The 15,791-nt window shown below is 45.6% G+C and overlaps 1 protein-coding gene across 2 annotated transcripts in view; it reads left to right on the top strand.

Annotated features, from left to right (window-relative positions):
- tmem135 (transmembrane protein 135) overlaps positions 1 to 15,791 on the top strand; it is a 607,397-nt gene that overhangs the window by 545,626 nt on the left and 45,980 nt on the right. For both annotated transcript variants that reach the window (XM_072476483.1, XM_072476482.1), the window contains one exon: positions 464 to 631. In XM_072476483.1, the coding sequence (XP_072332584.1) occupies positions 464 to 631 (168 nt within the window). The remainder of the gene's footprint in view (positions 1 to 463; positions 632 to 15,791) is intronic.

Genomic DNA, 15,791 nt, shown 5'->3' with positions numbered 1-15,791 from the left:
CACAGTCGTCTTGTGTGTTGTGTGTTAATGGGACCATTTTAGTTTAAGATGTACTTTGTAATCTGTGTTAATCTTAAAATTTCTGTGTAATTGTTAGATTAAGGAGGGAGTAAAGGAATATTGTATAATCCAAGTTTTTTTGTTTAATAAATGTTTTTTCCTTGTTGTTAAAACTAATTAGCAAACCTGTGACTCTGTTCCTTCATGTATTATAAAAATAAGTAAAAGTTAAGGTCTTTCGAGGCAGGGTTCCACTCTGTCACCTTTTGATCCAGTTATAGCACCCTAATCCCAGCCTTTTACATAAAACACGGTTGATTTATAAACCGATCACTATTCACATTTGCTAACTTGCTATAATTTTCCATTAGACAATGGAAATTCAATCCATAGATACAGAAATGTACCCAGATGCCTTGCATGTCATTCTATTTCTAAAACTTTTAAAATATCTATTTTCCAGGGTTTTATACGGATGTTCAGTGTTGGCTACCTTATTCAGTGCTGCCTTCGTATTCCATCAGCACTTAGACACCTGTTTACAAAGCCATCTCGGCTGCTGTCTGCTTTGTACAATAAAGAAAATTTCCAACTTGGAGCATTTCTAGGATCCTTTGTCAGTATTTACAAGGTAATAATATGGAAAGCTTGTATTACTCGTTTACTCCATTTAAAAATTATTTCACGGGATGCGGCGCCGCTGGTTGGCCCAGCATTTATTGCCCAACCTAATTGTCCTTGAGGGGGCAGTTAACAGTCAACCACATTGTGAGACTGAGATGCAGGAAAAGTGCAGTTTGAACAACAGATTTGGTCATTTATAAATTAATAATCAATGTCATTGGATCCAATATTATGACAATAGTGTAAACAAGGAAAAGGGAATGAATATATTTCATATTTCAGGAGAGCTGAATTAGATGCAGTGATGAATTAGGAAAGTTTGGGGGTGGGTTGAAAACTGTAAAGATGTTTAAGAATGAATTAAAGAATAGACAAAGATTGGTAAACTTAAGGAACAAATGGAATAAGCAAAATTAAGAAATATGATTACTGTTGATAAGCACTAACATGAAGGAAAACAGAGATTTCATTGAACCTGTTACATGAGGCGGCCAAGAAGGTAAGACAGTATGTTCATGAAAAATGAATAATGAATTTTTTATTTGAAAGTGGAAATAATAATGTATTTATGTACTGGCAAAGCACAGTAGGAAGCTTTGGGGAGCATGCAACATGTATTCACCAGAATTGAGAAATGATTGTTCTGAAAAGTTAGGGCTATTCCGAGAACCCAAGACAGTTAAGCAGGTTTCAGGATAGAGAAGTTTGATAAAGTAGATCAATATTTGCATTAAAATTCCTATCTCTACATTAATAATGAAAGCCATAACTTGCTGCAGTTGTACTCTTTCTCACCAATAGAGACATTGTTGTGTGGCCATTGGAGGTGGGAGGGGGGCAATAATTATGGAATAACATATTTATACAATTCATTTCCATTATAAATAAGGAGAAGTGTCGAAGAACGCCAATACCAGGACTGTGGTGAGCTTAATCTTAAGCTCCTCCCATTCCTTCTGGTGTGCGGGCAGCCACTGGAACTCCGTAGTCTTCTTCACTAGGTGGCGAAGAGCCGTTGTGTGGGAGGCAAGGTTGGGAATGAACTTCCCCAGGAAGTTGACCATCCCGAGAAAGCGTAGCACTGCCTTCTTGTCTGCCGGCTGCGGCATGGCTGTAATGGCACTCACTTTGTCTGCATCTGGACGCACTCCTGACCGGAAATTGTGGTCCCCCAGAAACTTTAGCTCAGTTTGGCCCAAAAAACACTTGGCTTGGTTGAGGCACAGCCCGTGCTCTCGTATCCGAGCAAAGATGCGCTGGAGACGACTGATGTGCTCCTGTGGTGTGGTGGACCAGATGATGACGTCGTCAACATAGACGCGCACCCCTTCGATGCTCTCCATCATCTGTTCCATGATTCTGTGAAACACCTCGGATGCCGAGATGATGCCAAACGGCATTCTATTGTAGCAGAACCTGCCAAAGGGAGTGTTGAAGGTGCACAGCTTCCTGCTGGACTGATCCAGTTAAATCTGCCAAAAACCCTTTGAGGCATCAAGCTTTGTAAAAATTTTAGCCCGGGCCATTTCGCTCGTGATCTCTTCCCATTTGGGTATGGGGTAGTGTTCCCTCATGATGTTGTTGTTCAGGTCTTTCGGGTCGATGCAGATCCGGAGTCTGTCATAGGGCTTTTTTACGCACACCATGGAGCTGACCCATGGCGTGGGCTCCATGACCCGGGAAAGCACCCCTTGGTCCTGGAGATCCTGCAGCTGCTGCTTGAGGTGGTCTTTGAGTGGTGCTGGGAATCTACGAGGTGCGTGAATGACCTGGGTGGTGTCCGGTTTGAGCCGTATTCTGTAAGTGTAGGGCAGTGTGCCCATGCCCTCGAAAGCCTCCTGGTTGTGGGTGAGGAGCGAGTGGAGCTGTGCCCTAAAGTCTGCATCCGGGAAGTCGGACGTGCCTTCTGGAGACAGAGTGTGTACCCGCTGAACGAGGTGGAGAACCTTGCACGCCTGTGTGCCTAGCAGGGAGTCCTTCGATGATCCAACTATCTCAAAGGACAGTGTGGCTATGTATGCATTGTGTGTAACCTCGAGCTGGCAGGATCCCATGGCCGGGTTAACATTTCCGTTGTAATCGACCATCTGACAGCGGGATGGCCGAATCGGTGGTTTGACCTTCAAGGCGTAGAAGGCTGACCATGCAATAAGGTTGGCGGAGGCACCAGTGTCTAAACGGAATGTGATTGGTGATCGGTTGACCATTAGGGTGGCACACCATTCATTACCCGGATTAACGCTGTTCACTGGCATCGGCTGGTGGGTCCTACTTGGGGACATCCGATTCCTGTCAATGACCGCAACGCGGAAGGCTTCCCGGTCGTCGGTATCACCGGTCTGTACATCGTCAGGGTATGACTCGGTGGAAGAGGCTGAATGGCCCGCACGTCCCTGCGAGACTGGCGGAATTGGGGAGCGTTGGCAGGTTGAGCTGCTCGACAGCAGGCAGCATAGTGGCCCATCTTGCCACAGCGGAGGCATTGTCGATTCTTTGCTGGACATTGCCGCTTTAAATGTGCGGATCCACAGTTGCCGCACGTCGTGATGTCATGACGTTCGTTGCGCCACCGCGCATGTACAGTTCGGTCCTGCGTAGAGCACGCCTGCGCGTCAATTCCCTCTGCGTCAACGTCTCTTTTGGCGCGTACAAGCGCGTGAGGCCGCGGAAAGCGCGCGAAATGGCCGCCCTCGTCCGGGCCGCGGGCCAGGAGGAAGTCGATCGACTGGACCCGCTCAGCCTCTTAGGACCCCTGCCGTGCCGATTCGGCCGCCTGGAATTGGGAGTACCGGCTGGTCATGTTTTCATGGAGGACGCAAGCGCCGATGGCGGTGGCTAGAGTGAGGCTCTTTATTTTGGGGAGCTGCTGGCATAGGGTGCCCGAGGTGACCCTAAAAACTATCTGGTCCCGAATCATAGAATCGGAGGTGGCCTCAAAGCCGCAGGATTGCGCGAGGATACGGAGGTGTGTCAGGAAAGATTGAAAAGGCTCATCCTTACCCTGCAGGCGCTGCTGGAAGAGGTACCTCTCGAAGCTCTCGTTCACCTCGACGCTGAAGTGTTGCTCAAGTTTTAGAAGGACCGTCTTGTACTTCGTCTTGTCCTCACCTTCCGTGAACACCAGGGAGTTGTAGATGTGGATGGCGTGTTGCCCTGCCGTGGAGAGGAGGAGGGCAATTTTCCTGGTGTCCGATGCATTCTCCCTTTCTGTGGCTTCTAGGAAGAACTGGAAGGGCTGTTTAAACAGCTTCCAGTTGACGCCGAGGTTTCCAGCGATTTGGAGCGGCTGCGGCGGGCTGATGGTGTCCATGGCGCAGGATGGTGGAATTTTGAAGATGTGCAGGTAGGTCTCACAGTTGCTGGGTTCCAATCCTGGTACTATGTTGTGTTGGGTGTTCCGCTATACAAAGGAACCAACACGGTTGCCGATGGTACAACTCTGTTTTATTACTCTTGATAACAACATCTGTAAACTTATGACTGTGATTCGTACTTTACCCATTAAACTGTGGACCTAGCCCCAACACTATCTTAGAGAGGCACTCAGCACATGGTGTATGTCTGAGTGGCACGCTGTGAACTCTGTGCCCTGAGCTGTCTCCTGCTGGAATGAGCGGGAACTGTGGTGTTCCCCGTTTTATAGTGCGTGTGCTCTCGTTGGTGATTGACTGTGATGTTGCGTGTGTGTTGATTGGTCCGTTGATCTATCCATCAGTGTGTCTGTGTGTTTGCACCATGATATGTTTATCTGAATAACATGACATACTCTATCTGCCAGACCCTTGCCCATTCACTATCTATATCCCTCTTGTTATGGGCCAGGGTTTAGAGAACCCCAAAGTATATCATCGAGTTCACCTGACCCACAACTTTTAATAGATTGTGGTATGGGGAGCACACGACCCACTCTACAGGTGTGGTACAGCAGAAATGGAAAAGTATTTTTTAAAGCAAAACTGCTTATTGTATGAACTCAAGTTAACCTTTTTAAAACATACAGTGAACATCTTGGCAACCATTAATTCAAATACAACCCCCAAAGAATACAACATTAAGTAATCCTTTAAGCTTTCCTTTTAACATCTATAAGACTTAAAAAACAAACCTTTAACAGAAGGACATCAGGTTAAAGTCACTACTGAGAGCAGTTATTTGTTTTTAATCACCAATCGATTTACAGTTTTAGATTACAGAGAGAGAGACTAATGCCCCTTCTGGCTGTGACTGCAGCTATCCAGCTCTGAAAACGAAACTAAAACACACCCTGCAGCAAACAACCTAAAACAAAAGTAAAAAGCTGACAGACAGCCCAGCTCCACCCACACGCTGACATCACTGATAAACACCCATTTCTTAAAGGTACATTTCTTAAACACCCATTTCTTAAAGGTACTCTCACATGACACTCTGCAGACTTTCAGTGTCCTCTGCGCACTTTACTACTCATTTTAGTATCATTTGTAAACTTTGACACATTGCACTTGGTCCCCAACTCCAAATCATCAATGTAAATTGTAAACAATTGTGGTCCCAAAACTGATGGCTGAGGCACAGCGCTCGTCACGAATCGCCAGCCAGAAAAACACTGTTTATCCCCACTCTTTGCTTTCTGTTAGTAACCAATCCTCTATCCATGCTGATACATTACCCGTAACGTCGTGCACCCTTACCTTATACAACAGCCTTTTGTGCGGCATGTTGTTGACTGCCTTGTGGAAGTCCTGATCCACCACATCCACCGGTTCCCGTTGTCCACCGCACTCTTAATGTCCTCAAAGAATTTCAATAAATTAGTCAAAGAATTCCAGTAAATTAGTTAAATAGATGGGCGGCACAGTGGCGCAGTGGTTAGCACTGCTGCCTCACGGCACTGAGGTCCCAGGTTACTATCTGTGTGGAGTTTGTACATTCTCCCCGTGTTTGCGTGGGTCTCACCCCCACAACCCAAAAGATGTGCAGGCTAGGTGGATTGGCCACGCTAAATTACCCGTTAATTGGAAAAAAATAATTGGGTGCTCTAAATTGTTTTTAAAATTAAAAATAAAAATGAGTCAATCATAACCTGCCTTTTATGAACCCATCCAGCGTTTGCTCCATGGGACAATTTCTATCCAGATGTCTCGCTATTTTTTCCTTGATGCAGGCAGCACGGTAGCATAGTGGTTAGCAAAGGACAGTACGGTAGCACAGTGGTTAGCACTATGGCTTCACAGCGCCAGTGTCCCAGGTTCGATTCCCGGCTTGGGTCACTGTCTGTGCCGGGTCTGCACATTCTCCCTGTGTCTGCATGGGTTTCCTCTGGGTGCTCTGGTTTCCTCCCACAAGTCCCGAAAGATGTGCTGTTAGGTTAATTGGGACATTCTTAATTCTCCCTCAGTGTACGTGAACAGGCGCCGGAATGTGGCGACTCAGGGATTTTCACAGTAATTTCACTGCAATGTCAATGTAAGCCTACTTGCGACAATTATTATAATATTATTATTGACAATAGATTCAAACATTGTCCCCACTATAGAAGTTAGGCTAACCGGCTTATGGTTACCCGCTTTTTGTCTACCTCCTTTTTAGCATTTGCTGTTTTCCCATCTGCCGGAACCGCACAGAGTCCAGTGAATTTTGGTAAATTACCGCAAACGCATTTGCTATTTCTCCCGCCATCTCTTTTATTACCCTGGGATGCATTCCATCAGGGCCAGGAGACGTGCCTACCTTTTGCCCCATTAGCTTCTCCAAAACAATCTCCTTAGTGATAATGATCCTTTTTTAGATCCTCACCTGCCATAACTGTTGCTAACTTTCTCCTTGGTTCAATTGCTCTGTTTTATTACCTTTGCTCTCGAGTCGCCAGGTATCTTTATGATACCACCACGAGGTTCAAGTCCGAGTAATGATTAATAACCCAATACACCGATTAGTAAGATTCAATTCAAAGCACATTTATTATACACCGTAATCGCTACTCATGTACAAATTTTACTTCTAAGCTACTTCTACAACTAACAGGCCTATACTTAACTTCGGACTGGCCCACCAGGTCAGGGGAACAAATGGCCTTTCGTTCGGGCTCTGAGTCTGCGGGATTCGAAGTTGGTACAGATTGGTAGGTAGGAGCGCCTATCTCGTAGCGAGCGTTAAATTAAGACTTACTTCGTTCGGTGGTCACTGCACTGGTCACGGTCAATGTTGGTTTGTGTTGCTGGGTGACCCGGGCAGGACGAAGAGGTGAAGAGATTGATTTGAACTTGGGGCTTAACTCTTATAGTCCCCAGGGGCTTCCCGCCTTTCGGGGCGGACCCTGTACCTGGTCCCAAGTGATTGGACTTTGTCCCAATCGCTTGGTTCGATTTCTCCAATACTGGAGCGGTTCCCTGATTGATGGGCGGTCTTGAGGTGCTCGTTCACCTCCTTTGTGTTGGCTCCTGCTGGCGCCGGGGAGTCTGGCTTTGCTTTGTGTGTCCCAAATGTTACTTATTGTTCCCGGGGATGGCTCACCAGTATGCAGATGGCTGCTACATTGTTATGGTGATGGTCGCTGGTATCGATGTTGTCTGGCCTTTTGCAGAGTTTTAATACACCGCAAACCTGCACCTGCCGGTTTCTGTCTTGTTGGCTGACTTTCTCATTCGCCATTTTAAATCGGGAGTTGGCCAACTTAGGTGGCTACATAACCTCCTCGCCATCAATTATTGGCATGTTGTTTATGTCTTCTATTGCGAAGGCCGACGCAAAATACCTGTTCAATGCCTCGGCCTTCTCCTCATTTCCCATTATTAAATCCGCCTTCTCATCCTATAAAGGACCAAAGTTTACCTAAGCCACTCTTTTTCGTTGCATATTTTTGGAGAAACGTTTGCTATCTGTTTTTATATTCTGAGCTAGTTTACTCTCATAATCTCCTACTTTTCTTTCTAGCTTTTTTGATGGCTTTCTGTTGATCTTTAAAGATTTCCCAATACTCTAGTTTCCCACTTAGCTTTGCCACTTTGTATGCATTTTTTTTCAATTTGATACCCTCCTTTATTTCCTTAGGTATCCATGGCTGATTATCCCTTTTTCTACGGTCCTTCCTCTTCACAGGTATATACTTTTGCTGAGCACAGTGAAAAATTGCTTTCAAAGTCCTCCATTGTTCCGCAATTGTCCCACCATAAAGTCTTTGCTCCCAGTCTACCTTGGCCAACTCCTCCCTCACCCCATTGTAGTCTCCTTTGTTTAAGCACAAGACATTGGTATTGGATTTTACCTTCTCACCCTCCATCTGTATTTTAATTTCAACCATACTGTGATCGCTCCTTCCGAGAGGATCCCTAACGACGAGATCATTAATTATTCCTGTCTCATTGCACAGGACCATATCTAGGATAGCTTGCTGTTTCGTAGTTTCCATTTCATACTGTTTGAGGAAACTGTCGCTGATACGTTCCATGAACCCCTCTTCAAGGCTGCCTTGACCGTCCTGGTATGGCCAATCGACATGTAGATTCAAATCCCCAATGACAACGTCCGTAACATTTTTACATGCATCAGTTATTTCTTTGTCTTTTGCATGCCCGACCATGATATTATTTTGTGGCCTATAGACTATGTCTATCAGTGACCTTTTCTCCTTACTATTTCTAATTTCCACCCAAATGGGTTCAATCTTTTTTTTTCCATTGAACCTATATCATCTCTCACTACCGCCCTAATGTCATCCTTATATATCAGAGCTACACCTTCCTGTCTGTCCTTCCGAATAGTTTGAGACCCCTGGATATTTAATTCCCAGTCATGACCACCCTGCAACCATGGGCTGGATTCTCCGTTTCAGGGACTATGCCCTCAGGCCGTCGTAAAAACTGTGGCTTTTTACATGGACTGTGCTCCATGGCAGACTCAGACCGCGGAGCTAGACCTCATAACTTGTGCCCCCGGTCGGCCACGCGCCTGACCCAGACCGCCCGCTCGAAAATAGCCGGTCCTGTATGAGGCCCCCTGCCCTCCGATTGACCCGCCCCCAACCATGGCGGCCGCGGACTGAGTCCACAATGGTCCTCCAGCAATGGCCGCAGGTAGGGGATACGCGGCGCGGCGTACTTCCCGGGCTAGCCGCTTTTCGGGGGCCGGAGAATCGAGGAACCGGCGCTTGTCCCGATTCCATGCGTGGAAATGGATTCTTCGCCCCGGCACAGGATGCGATTTTGGCATCGGGGTGCAGAGAATCTAGCCTCATGTTTCTGTAATGGTCACTAAATCAAACTCATTCGCGATGATTTGTGCCATCAACTCATTTACCTTGTTTCGAATGCTACGAGCATTCAAGTAAAGTGCCCGTATGCTAGTTTTTTTATCCCTTTTTGAATCCCTCCATTGATAACTTTTCCTGAGTTCTTCTTCCCTTTAACTTTTTTCATAATTTTCCCATTAGTTGAACCCTCCTCCCCACCCGCTAACCTGCTACTTTACTTCTCATTAATCATTATTCTTCCTGTAGTTTCACCCATTCCTTGAAATGAAATGTAAATCGCTTATTATCACAAGTAGGCTTCACATGAAGTTACTGTGAAAAGCCCCTAGTCGCCACAGTCCGGCGCCTGCTCGGGGAGCTGGTACGGGAAGTGACCCTCTCTCTCCCCCCCCCCCCCCCCCCCCCACACACACACACACTTGCTAGTGACCACATTATAGAACATAGAACATTACAGCGCAGTACAGGCCCTTCGGCCCTCAATGTTGCGCCGACCTGTGAAACCACTTTAAAGCCCATCTACACTATTCGTTTATCGTCCATATGTCTATCCAATGACCATTTGAATGCCTCTAGTGTTGGCGAGTCCACTACTGTTGCAGGCAGGGCATTCCATGCCCTTACTACTCTCTGAGTAAAGAACCTACCTCTGACATCTTTCCTATATCTATCTCCCCTCAATTTAAAGCTATGTCCCCTCGTGCTAGACATCACCATCCGAGGAAATAGGCTCTCACTGTCCACCCTATCCAATCCTCTGATCACCTTGTATGCCTCAATTAAGTCACCTCTTAACCTTCTTCTCTCTAACGAAAACAGCCTCAAGTTCCTCAGCCTTTCCTCATAAGATCTTCCCTCCATACCAGGCAACATTCTGGTAAATCTCTTCTGCACCCTTTCCAATGCTTCCACATCCTTCCTATAATGCGGCGATCAGAATTGCACGCAATACTCCAAATGCGGCCGCACCAGAATTTTGTACAGCTGCAACATGACCTCATGGCTCCGAAACTCAATCTCTCTACCAATAAAAGCTAACACACCGTACGCCTTCTTAACAACCCTCTCAACCTGGGTGGCAACTTTCAGGGATCTATGTACATGGACACCGAGATCTCTCTGCTCATCCACACTGCCAAGAATCTTACCATTAGCCCAGTACTCTGTCTTCCTATTATTCCTTCCAAAATGAATCACCTCACACTTTTCTGCATTAAACTCCAGTTACCACCTCTCAGCCCAGCGCTGCAGCTTATCTATGTCCCTCTGTAACTTGTAACATCCTTCCGCACTGTCCACAACTCCACCGACTTTAGTGTCATCTGCAAATTTACTCACCCATCCTTCTACGCCCTCCTCCAGGTCATTTATAAAAATGACAAACAGCAGTGGCCCCAAAACAGATCCTTGTGGTACACCACTAGTAACTGGACTCCAGTCTGAACATTTCCCATCAACCACCACCCTTTTTCCAGTCTTCTTCCAGCTAGCCAATTTCTGATCCAAACTGCCAAATCACCCTGAATCCCATGCCTCTGTATTTTCTGCAGTAACCTACCGTAGGGAACCTTATCAAACGCTTTACTGAAATCCATATACACCACATCAACTGCTTTACCCTCATCCACCTGTTTGGTCACCTTTTCAAAGAACTCAATAAGGTTGGTGAGGCACGACCTACCCTTCACAAAACCGTGTTGACTATCTCTAATCAAATTATTCCTTTCCAGATGATTATACATCCTATCTCTTACAAACCTTTCCAAGATTTTGCACACAACAGAAGTAAGGCTCACTGGTCTATAATTACCGGGGTTGTCTCTACTCCCCTTCTTGAACAAGGGGACAACATTTGCTATCCTCCAGTCTTCTCCCACTATTCCTGTAGACAAAGATGACTTAAAGATCAAAGGCTCAGCAATCTCCTCCCTAGCTTCCCAGAGAATCCTAGGATAAATCCCATCCGGCCCAGGGGACTTATCTATTTTCACACTTTCCAGAATTGCTAACACCTCCTCCTTATGAACCTCAAGCCCTTCTAGTCTAATAGCCTGAATCTCAGTATTCTCCTCGACAACATTGTCTTTTTCCTGTGTGAATACTGACGAAAAATATTCATTTAGCACCTCTTCTATCTCCTCGGACTCCACGCACAACTTCCCACTACTGTCCTTGACTGGTCGTACTCTTATCCTAGTCATTCGTTTATTTCTGACATATCTATTGAAAGCTTTAGGGTTATCCTTGATCCTACCTGCCAAAGACTTCTCATGACCCCTCCTGGCTCTTCTTAGCTCTCTCTTTAGGTCCTTCCTAGCTAACTTGTAACTCTCGAACGCCCGAACTGAACCTTCATGTCTCATCTTTACTTAAGCCTCCTTCTTCATCTTGACAAGTGTTTCAACTGCTTTAGTAAACCACGGTTCCCTTGCTCAACCACTTACTCCCTGCCTGACAGGTACATACTTATCAAGGACACGCAGTAGCTGTTCCTTGAACAAGCTCCACATTTCCATTGTGCCCATCCCCTGCAGTTTTCCTCTCCATCCGTTGCATCCTAAGTCTTGCCTCATCGCATCATAATTGCCTTTCCCACAGATATAACTCTTGCCCTGCGCTATATACCTATCCCTTTCCATCACGAAAGTAAACTGAATCGAATTGTGGTCACTATCACCAAAGTGCTCACCTACCTCCAAATCTAACACCTGTCCTGGTTCATTACCCAGTACCAAATCCAATATGGCCTCGCCTCATTTATCCTTTCCGCTAGAAAACTGGCCCCAGATCGGTTCAGGTGAAGATCATCCCAACGGTACAGAGCCCTCCTGTTCCAATACTGATGCCAATGCCTCATGAAAAGGAACCCCTCTTTCCTGCACCACACCTTTAGCCATGTATTTCCTTCCACAATTTTCTCATCCCTACGCCAATTCACACGTAGTAATCCTGAGATTATAATCCTTGAGGACATGTCCTTTAATTTTGTTCCAAGTGCCTGATAATCCCCCAACAGGTCCTCTTTCCTATTCTTGCCTATGTTCTTTATCCCAACGTGGACCACACAACTGGATCCTCCCACTCCAATATCCTTTCAAGCCGGTCAGAGATGTCCCTGACCCTGGCACCGGCAGGCAACATACCATGTGTGACTCTCAATCCTGCTTTCAAAGAATGCTATCAATCCCCCTAATTATGGAATCCCCTACAATTACCACGTCTTTTTGCTCCCCCTCTTGAATGGCCTGCTGTACTATGGTGCACTGGTCGGCTACCTCATCCTCCCTATAGCCCTTTTCCTCATCCACACAGGGAGCAGGTACCTCATACCTGTTGGACAAGGTCAAGAGCTGAGGCTCCTCCATTCCTGAATTCAGGATCCCTTTACCTGCCTCACTTCCAGTCATCACACCCTGCTTTCCCTAACCACTGACTGACTTTGTAGTACTTAATCTAAGGGGTGTAACCGCCTCCTGAATCAAAGCGTCCAGGTAACGCTCCCCCTCCAGGATGTGCCACAGTTTCAGAAGCTCAGATTCCAGCTCATCAATTCTGAGCCAAAATTCCTCGAGCAACCAACACTTGCTGCCGATGTGGTCACTACAGCCCGCAATGTGATCTGCCAGCTCCTACATCATACAGCTACAGCACATCACCTGCCCAGCCATCTCTACCTAGTTAATTAATTTATTAATTTGTTTTTCACTGTATTCCTTCTAATCCTGCAGACTATTCTCCACCCCACCTCCGCCCGCCCACTGATCCAGACCATATGATCTCCAGGGAGAGGCAAAGAAAGAGAGTTAAGGACCCAGGGCCAATATGGGAAAATTCTGGCAAAATTCCTCTCCGACCCCTTGTGGCGATCAAAATGGAGACCACAATGGAGACCACTGTGGCCAGGATGATATTTAAAATGAACTCTCGCCTCTCTCCCCACTGTTCAATATGAACTCTTGCCTCTCTCCCCGCTATTCAAAATAAACTCTCTCCTCTCTCCCCGCGCTTTTTGAAATGAACTCTCGCCTCTCTCCCCGCGCTTTTTGAAATGAACTCTCGCTTCTCTCCCCACGCTTTTTGAAATGAACTCTCGCCTCTCTCCCCTCGCTTTTTGAAATGAACTCTCGCCTCTCTCCCCGCGCTTTTTGAAATGAACTCTCGCTTCTCTCCCCACGCTTTTTGAAATGAACTCTCGCCTCTCTCCCCGCGTTTTTTGAAATGAACTCTCGCTTCTCTCCACACGCTTTTTGAAATGAACTCTCGCCTCTCTCCCCTCGCTTTTTGAAATGAACTCTCGCCTCTCTCCCCGCGCTTTTTGAAATGAACTCTCGCCTCTCTCCCCGCGCTTTTTGAAATGAACTCTCGCTTCTCTCCCCACGCTTTTTGAAATGAGCTCTCGCTCTCTCCCCTTGCTTTTTGAAATGAACTCTCGCCTCTCTCCCCACGCTTTTTGAAATGAACTCTCGCCTCTCTCCTCGTGCTTTTTGAAATGAACTCTCGCCTCTCTCCCCACGCTTTTTGAAATGAACTCTCGCCTCTCTCCCCACGCTTTTTGAAATGAACTCTCGCCTCTCTCCCCACGCTTTTTGAAATGAACTCTCGCCTCTCTCCCCTCGCTTTTTGAAATGAACTCTCGCCTCTCTCCTCGTGCTTTTTGAAATGAACTCTCGCCTCTCTCCCCACGCTTTTTGAAATGAACTCTCGCCTCTCTCCCCTCGCTTTTTGAAATTAACTCTAGCCTCTCTCCCCACGCTTTTTGAAATGAACTCTCGCTTCTCTCCCCACCCTTTTTGAAATGAACTCTCGCCTCTCTCCCCTCGCTTTTTGAAATGAACTCTAGCCTCTCTCCTCGTGCTTTTTGAAATATCTGTTTATATTTAGATGTGGTGACATTGAATTTAGTAGTGCTGTAAACTAGCATCTAAACATTCTATTTGTAGCAGAAACCAAATTTCAAAAAATTCACCGTATGTTTTGTCTGTCTTCGAAATAGACCAAGGAACAAGTTGGAATACGAAACTTCCAAGTTGCAGCACCTTGGAGCCCCAATGTTTATGTTACGCAGTGTTGGACTAAAAGACACTAGAGACATTAGAACGAGTAAGCAAAAGTTCCTTTAGAATTTAAAGTGCAGAAGGAGGCCATTTGGCCCATCGAGTCTGCACCGGCCCTTGGAAAGAGCACCCTACTTAAGCCCACCCCTCCAGCCTATTCCCGTAAACGCAGTAACCCGACCTAACCTTTTGGACACCAAGGGGCAATTTGGCATGGTCAATCCACCTAGCCTGCACATCTTTGGACTGTGGGAGCACCCGAAGGAAACCCACGCAGACACGGGAAGAAAGTGCAAACTCCACACAGACAGTCGCCCAAGGCCAGAATTTAGCACGGGTCCATGAAGCTATGAGGCAGCAGTGCTAACCACTGTGCCAGCATGTTACCCCAGTTATGCCAGAGATAGGTTTTAAGGAGCATCTTTAAAGTATGAATAGAGGTTTAGGAAGGAATTCTGGAGCTTGAGGGCTCCACTGCTGAATGCGTGGCTGCCAGTGGTGAGGAAAAAGGAAATTGGCATTGCACAGAGGCCAGTACTGGAAAAATGCAGAGTTCTCAGAGGTTACAGAGATCAGGAGATGCAAGGTCTTTGGAGAGATTTCAACACAAAAAGGACAATTTTAAACTTGAATTGTTGATGAATCGGGAATTAGTGTAGACCATTGATCACAGGAGTGATGGGAAAATAGGATTTTGTTCAAGTTACAATGTGGGGAGCAGAGTTTTGGATGAGCTGAAATTTATGGTTTATAGACTATGTGAGGCCTGCCAGAAAAGCATTGGAATAGTTGAGTCTGGAGGTAGGAAAAGCATGGATAAAGGTTTAATTGGCAGATGGTCAGAGACAAGTTAGTAATGAGTGATATTACAGCAAAGGAAGGAGGCCTGATAATGGAGTACATATGGGGTTGGAAACTCAGGCAAAATAAATGAAAAACATAATAACAGATTATCATTATGGAAAAGAAGAAAACAAGTAAGTATTGAAATTCATATGTTATTGACCATATTTTATTGGACAGATAATGATGAGCCTAACACCACTGATCATTATTAAAGTGTATATTGGACAGTGACTGCAGAAGTCAAGACGTTACTGTCTGGGGCGCCTTGCTCCTCCAGAAGTGGCACTTTGGAGAGATTTGACATTGAACTAGGTGGATTTGCTGCTTGCTCTTGATATGTACCCATTTAACTTGCCAGAAAAAGTTAGGGCACATTTATTCCAGTGTGGGTAAATTTCTGACTGTATAATGAATCTTAATTACTGCCAAAGACCCTCCCTGGCACTGGTAAATGTACCTTTACAAGTGTGGATTGTAATCCCTTCATATTTTATTTATTGTTAGAAATTTGAAAAAAAAATTGTGAAACCTTTTATCTCTTATACATAATCCCATCTTTCTTTCCCCTTCTTATTTCACTTCCATAACTGAATTTGACAGTGAATTAAATATTCTAATTTGCACTTTCTAGTTCAAACTCTGCACGGCTCAACAATGATTCTTCAACCTGATTGGTTAAATTGCTTGCCCTGTTCACACACATGCTAGATCCTTTATAGAAGGCACTAATCTATATTGGCTTTTTAATCACCTCAGATTCCAGTGCAAAACTCCACAGAAAGCTTTTGAGAAAGTGTAAGTGTGACAAAAGGTTAGTGCTGTTGATTCAGTAGCTGCAGTGGAGTATCTTGGGAGTTGTGAATAGTGAGGGCAATCAGGCATCTGTGATCTGAGTGAATGGGGAGATCAACAGTATATGAACTTAACTAATGTGTTTGAAAGATTGAGAAATAGAGGAAGGATTGACAAAGCGGATGAACTAGAATGGGTAAATTGTAGTCAAAGCAGTTACAGAAAGAGGAAAGCTAGATTTGATTGAG

This window comes from Scyliorhinus torazame, chromosome 15 (genome assembly GCF_047496885.1).
Source record: "Scyliorhinus torazame isolate Kashiwa2021f chromosome 15, sScyTor2.1, whole genome shotgun sequence".
Lineage (NCBI taxonomy): Eukaryota > Metazoa > Chordata > Chondrichthyes > Carcharhiniformes > Scyliorhinidae > Scyliorhinus > Scyliorhinus torazame.
The sequence above is the reverse complement of the archived record's forward strand: the minus strand, read 5'-3'. Positions and strand labels throughout refer to the sequence as shown.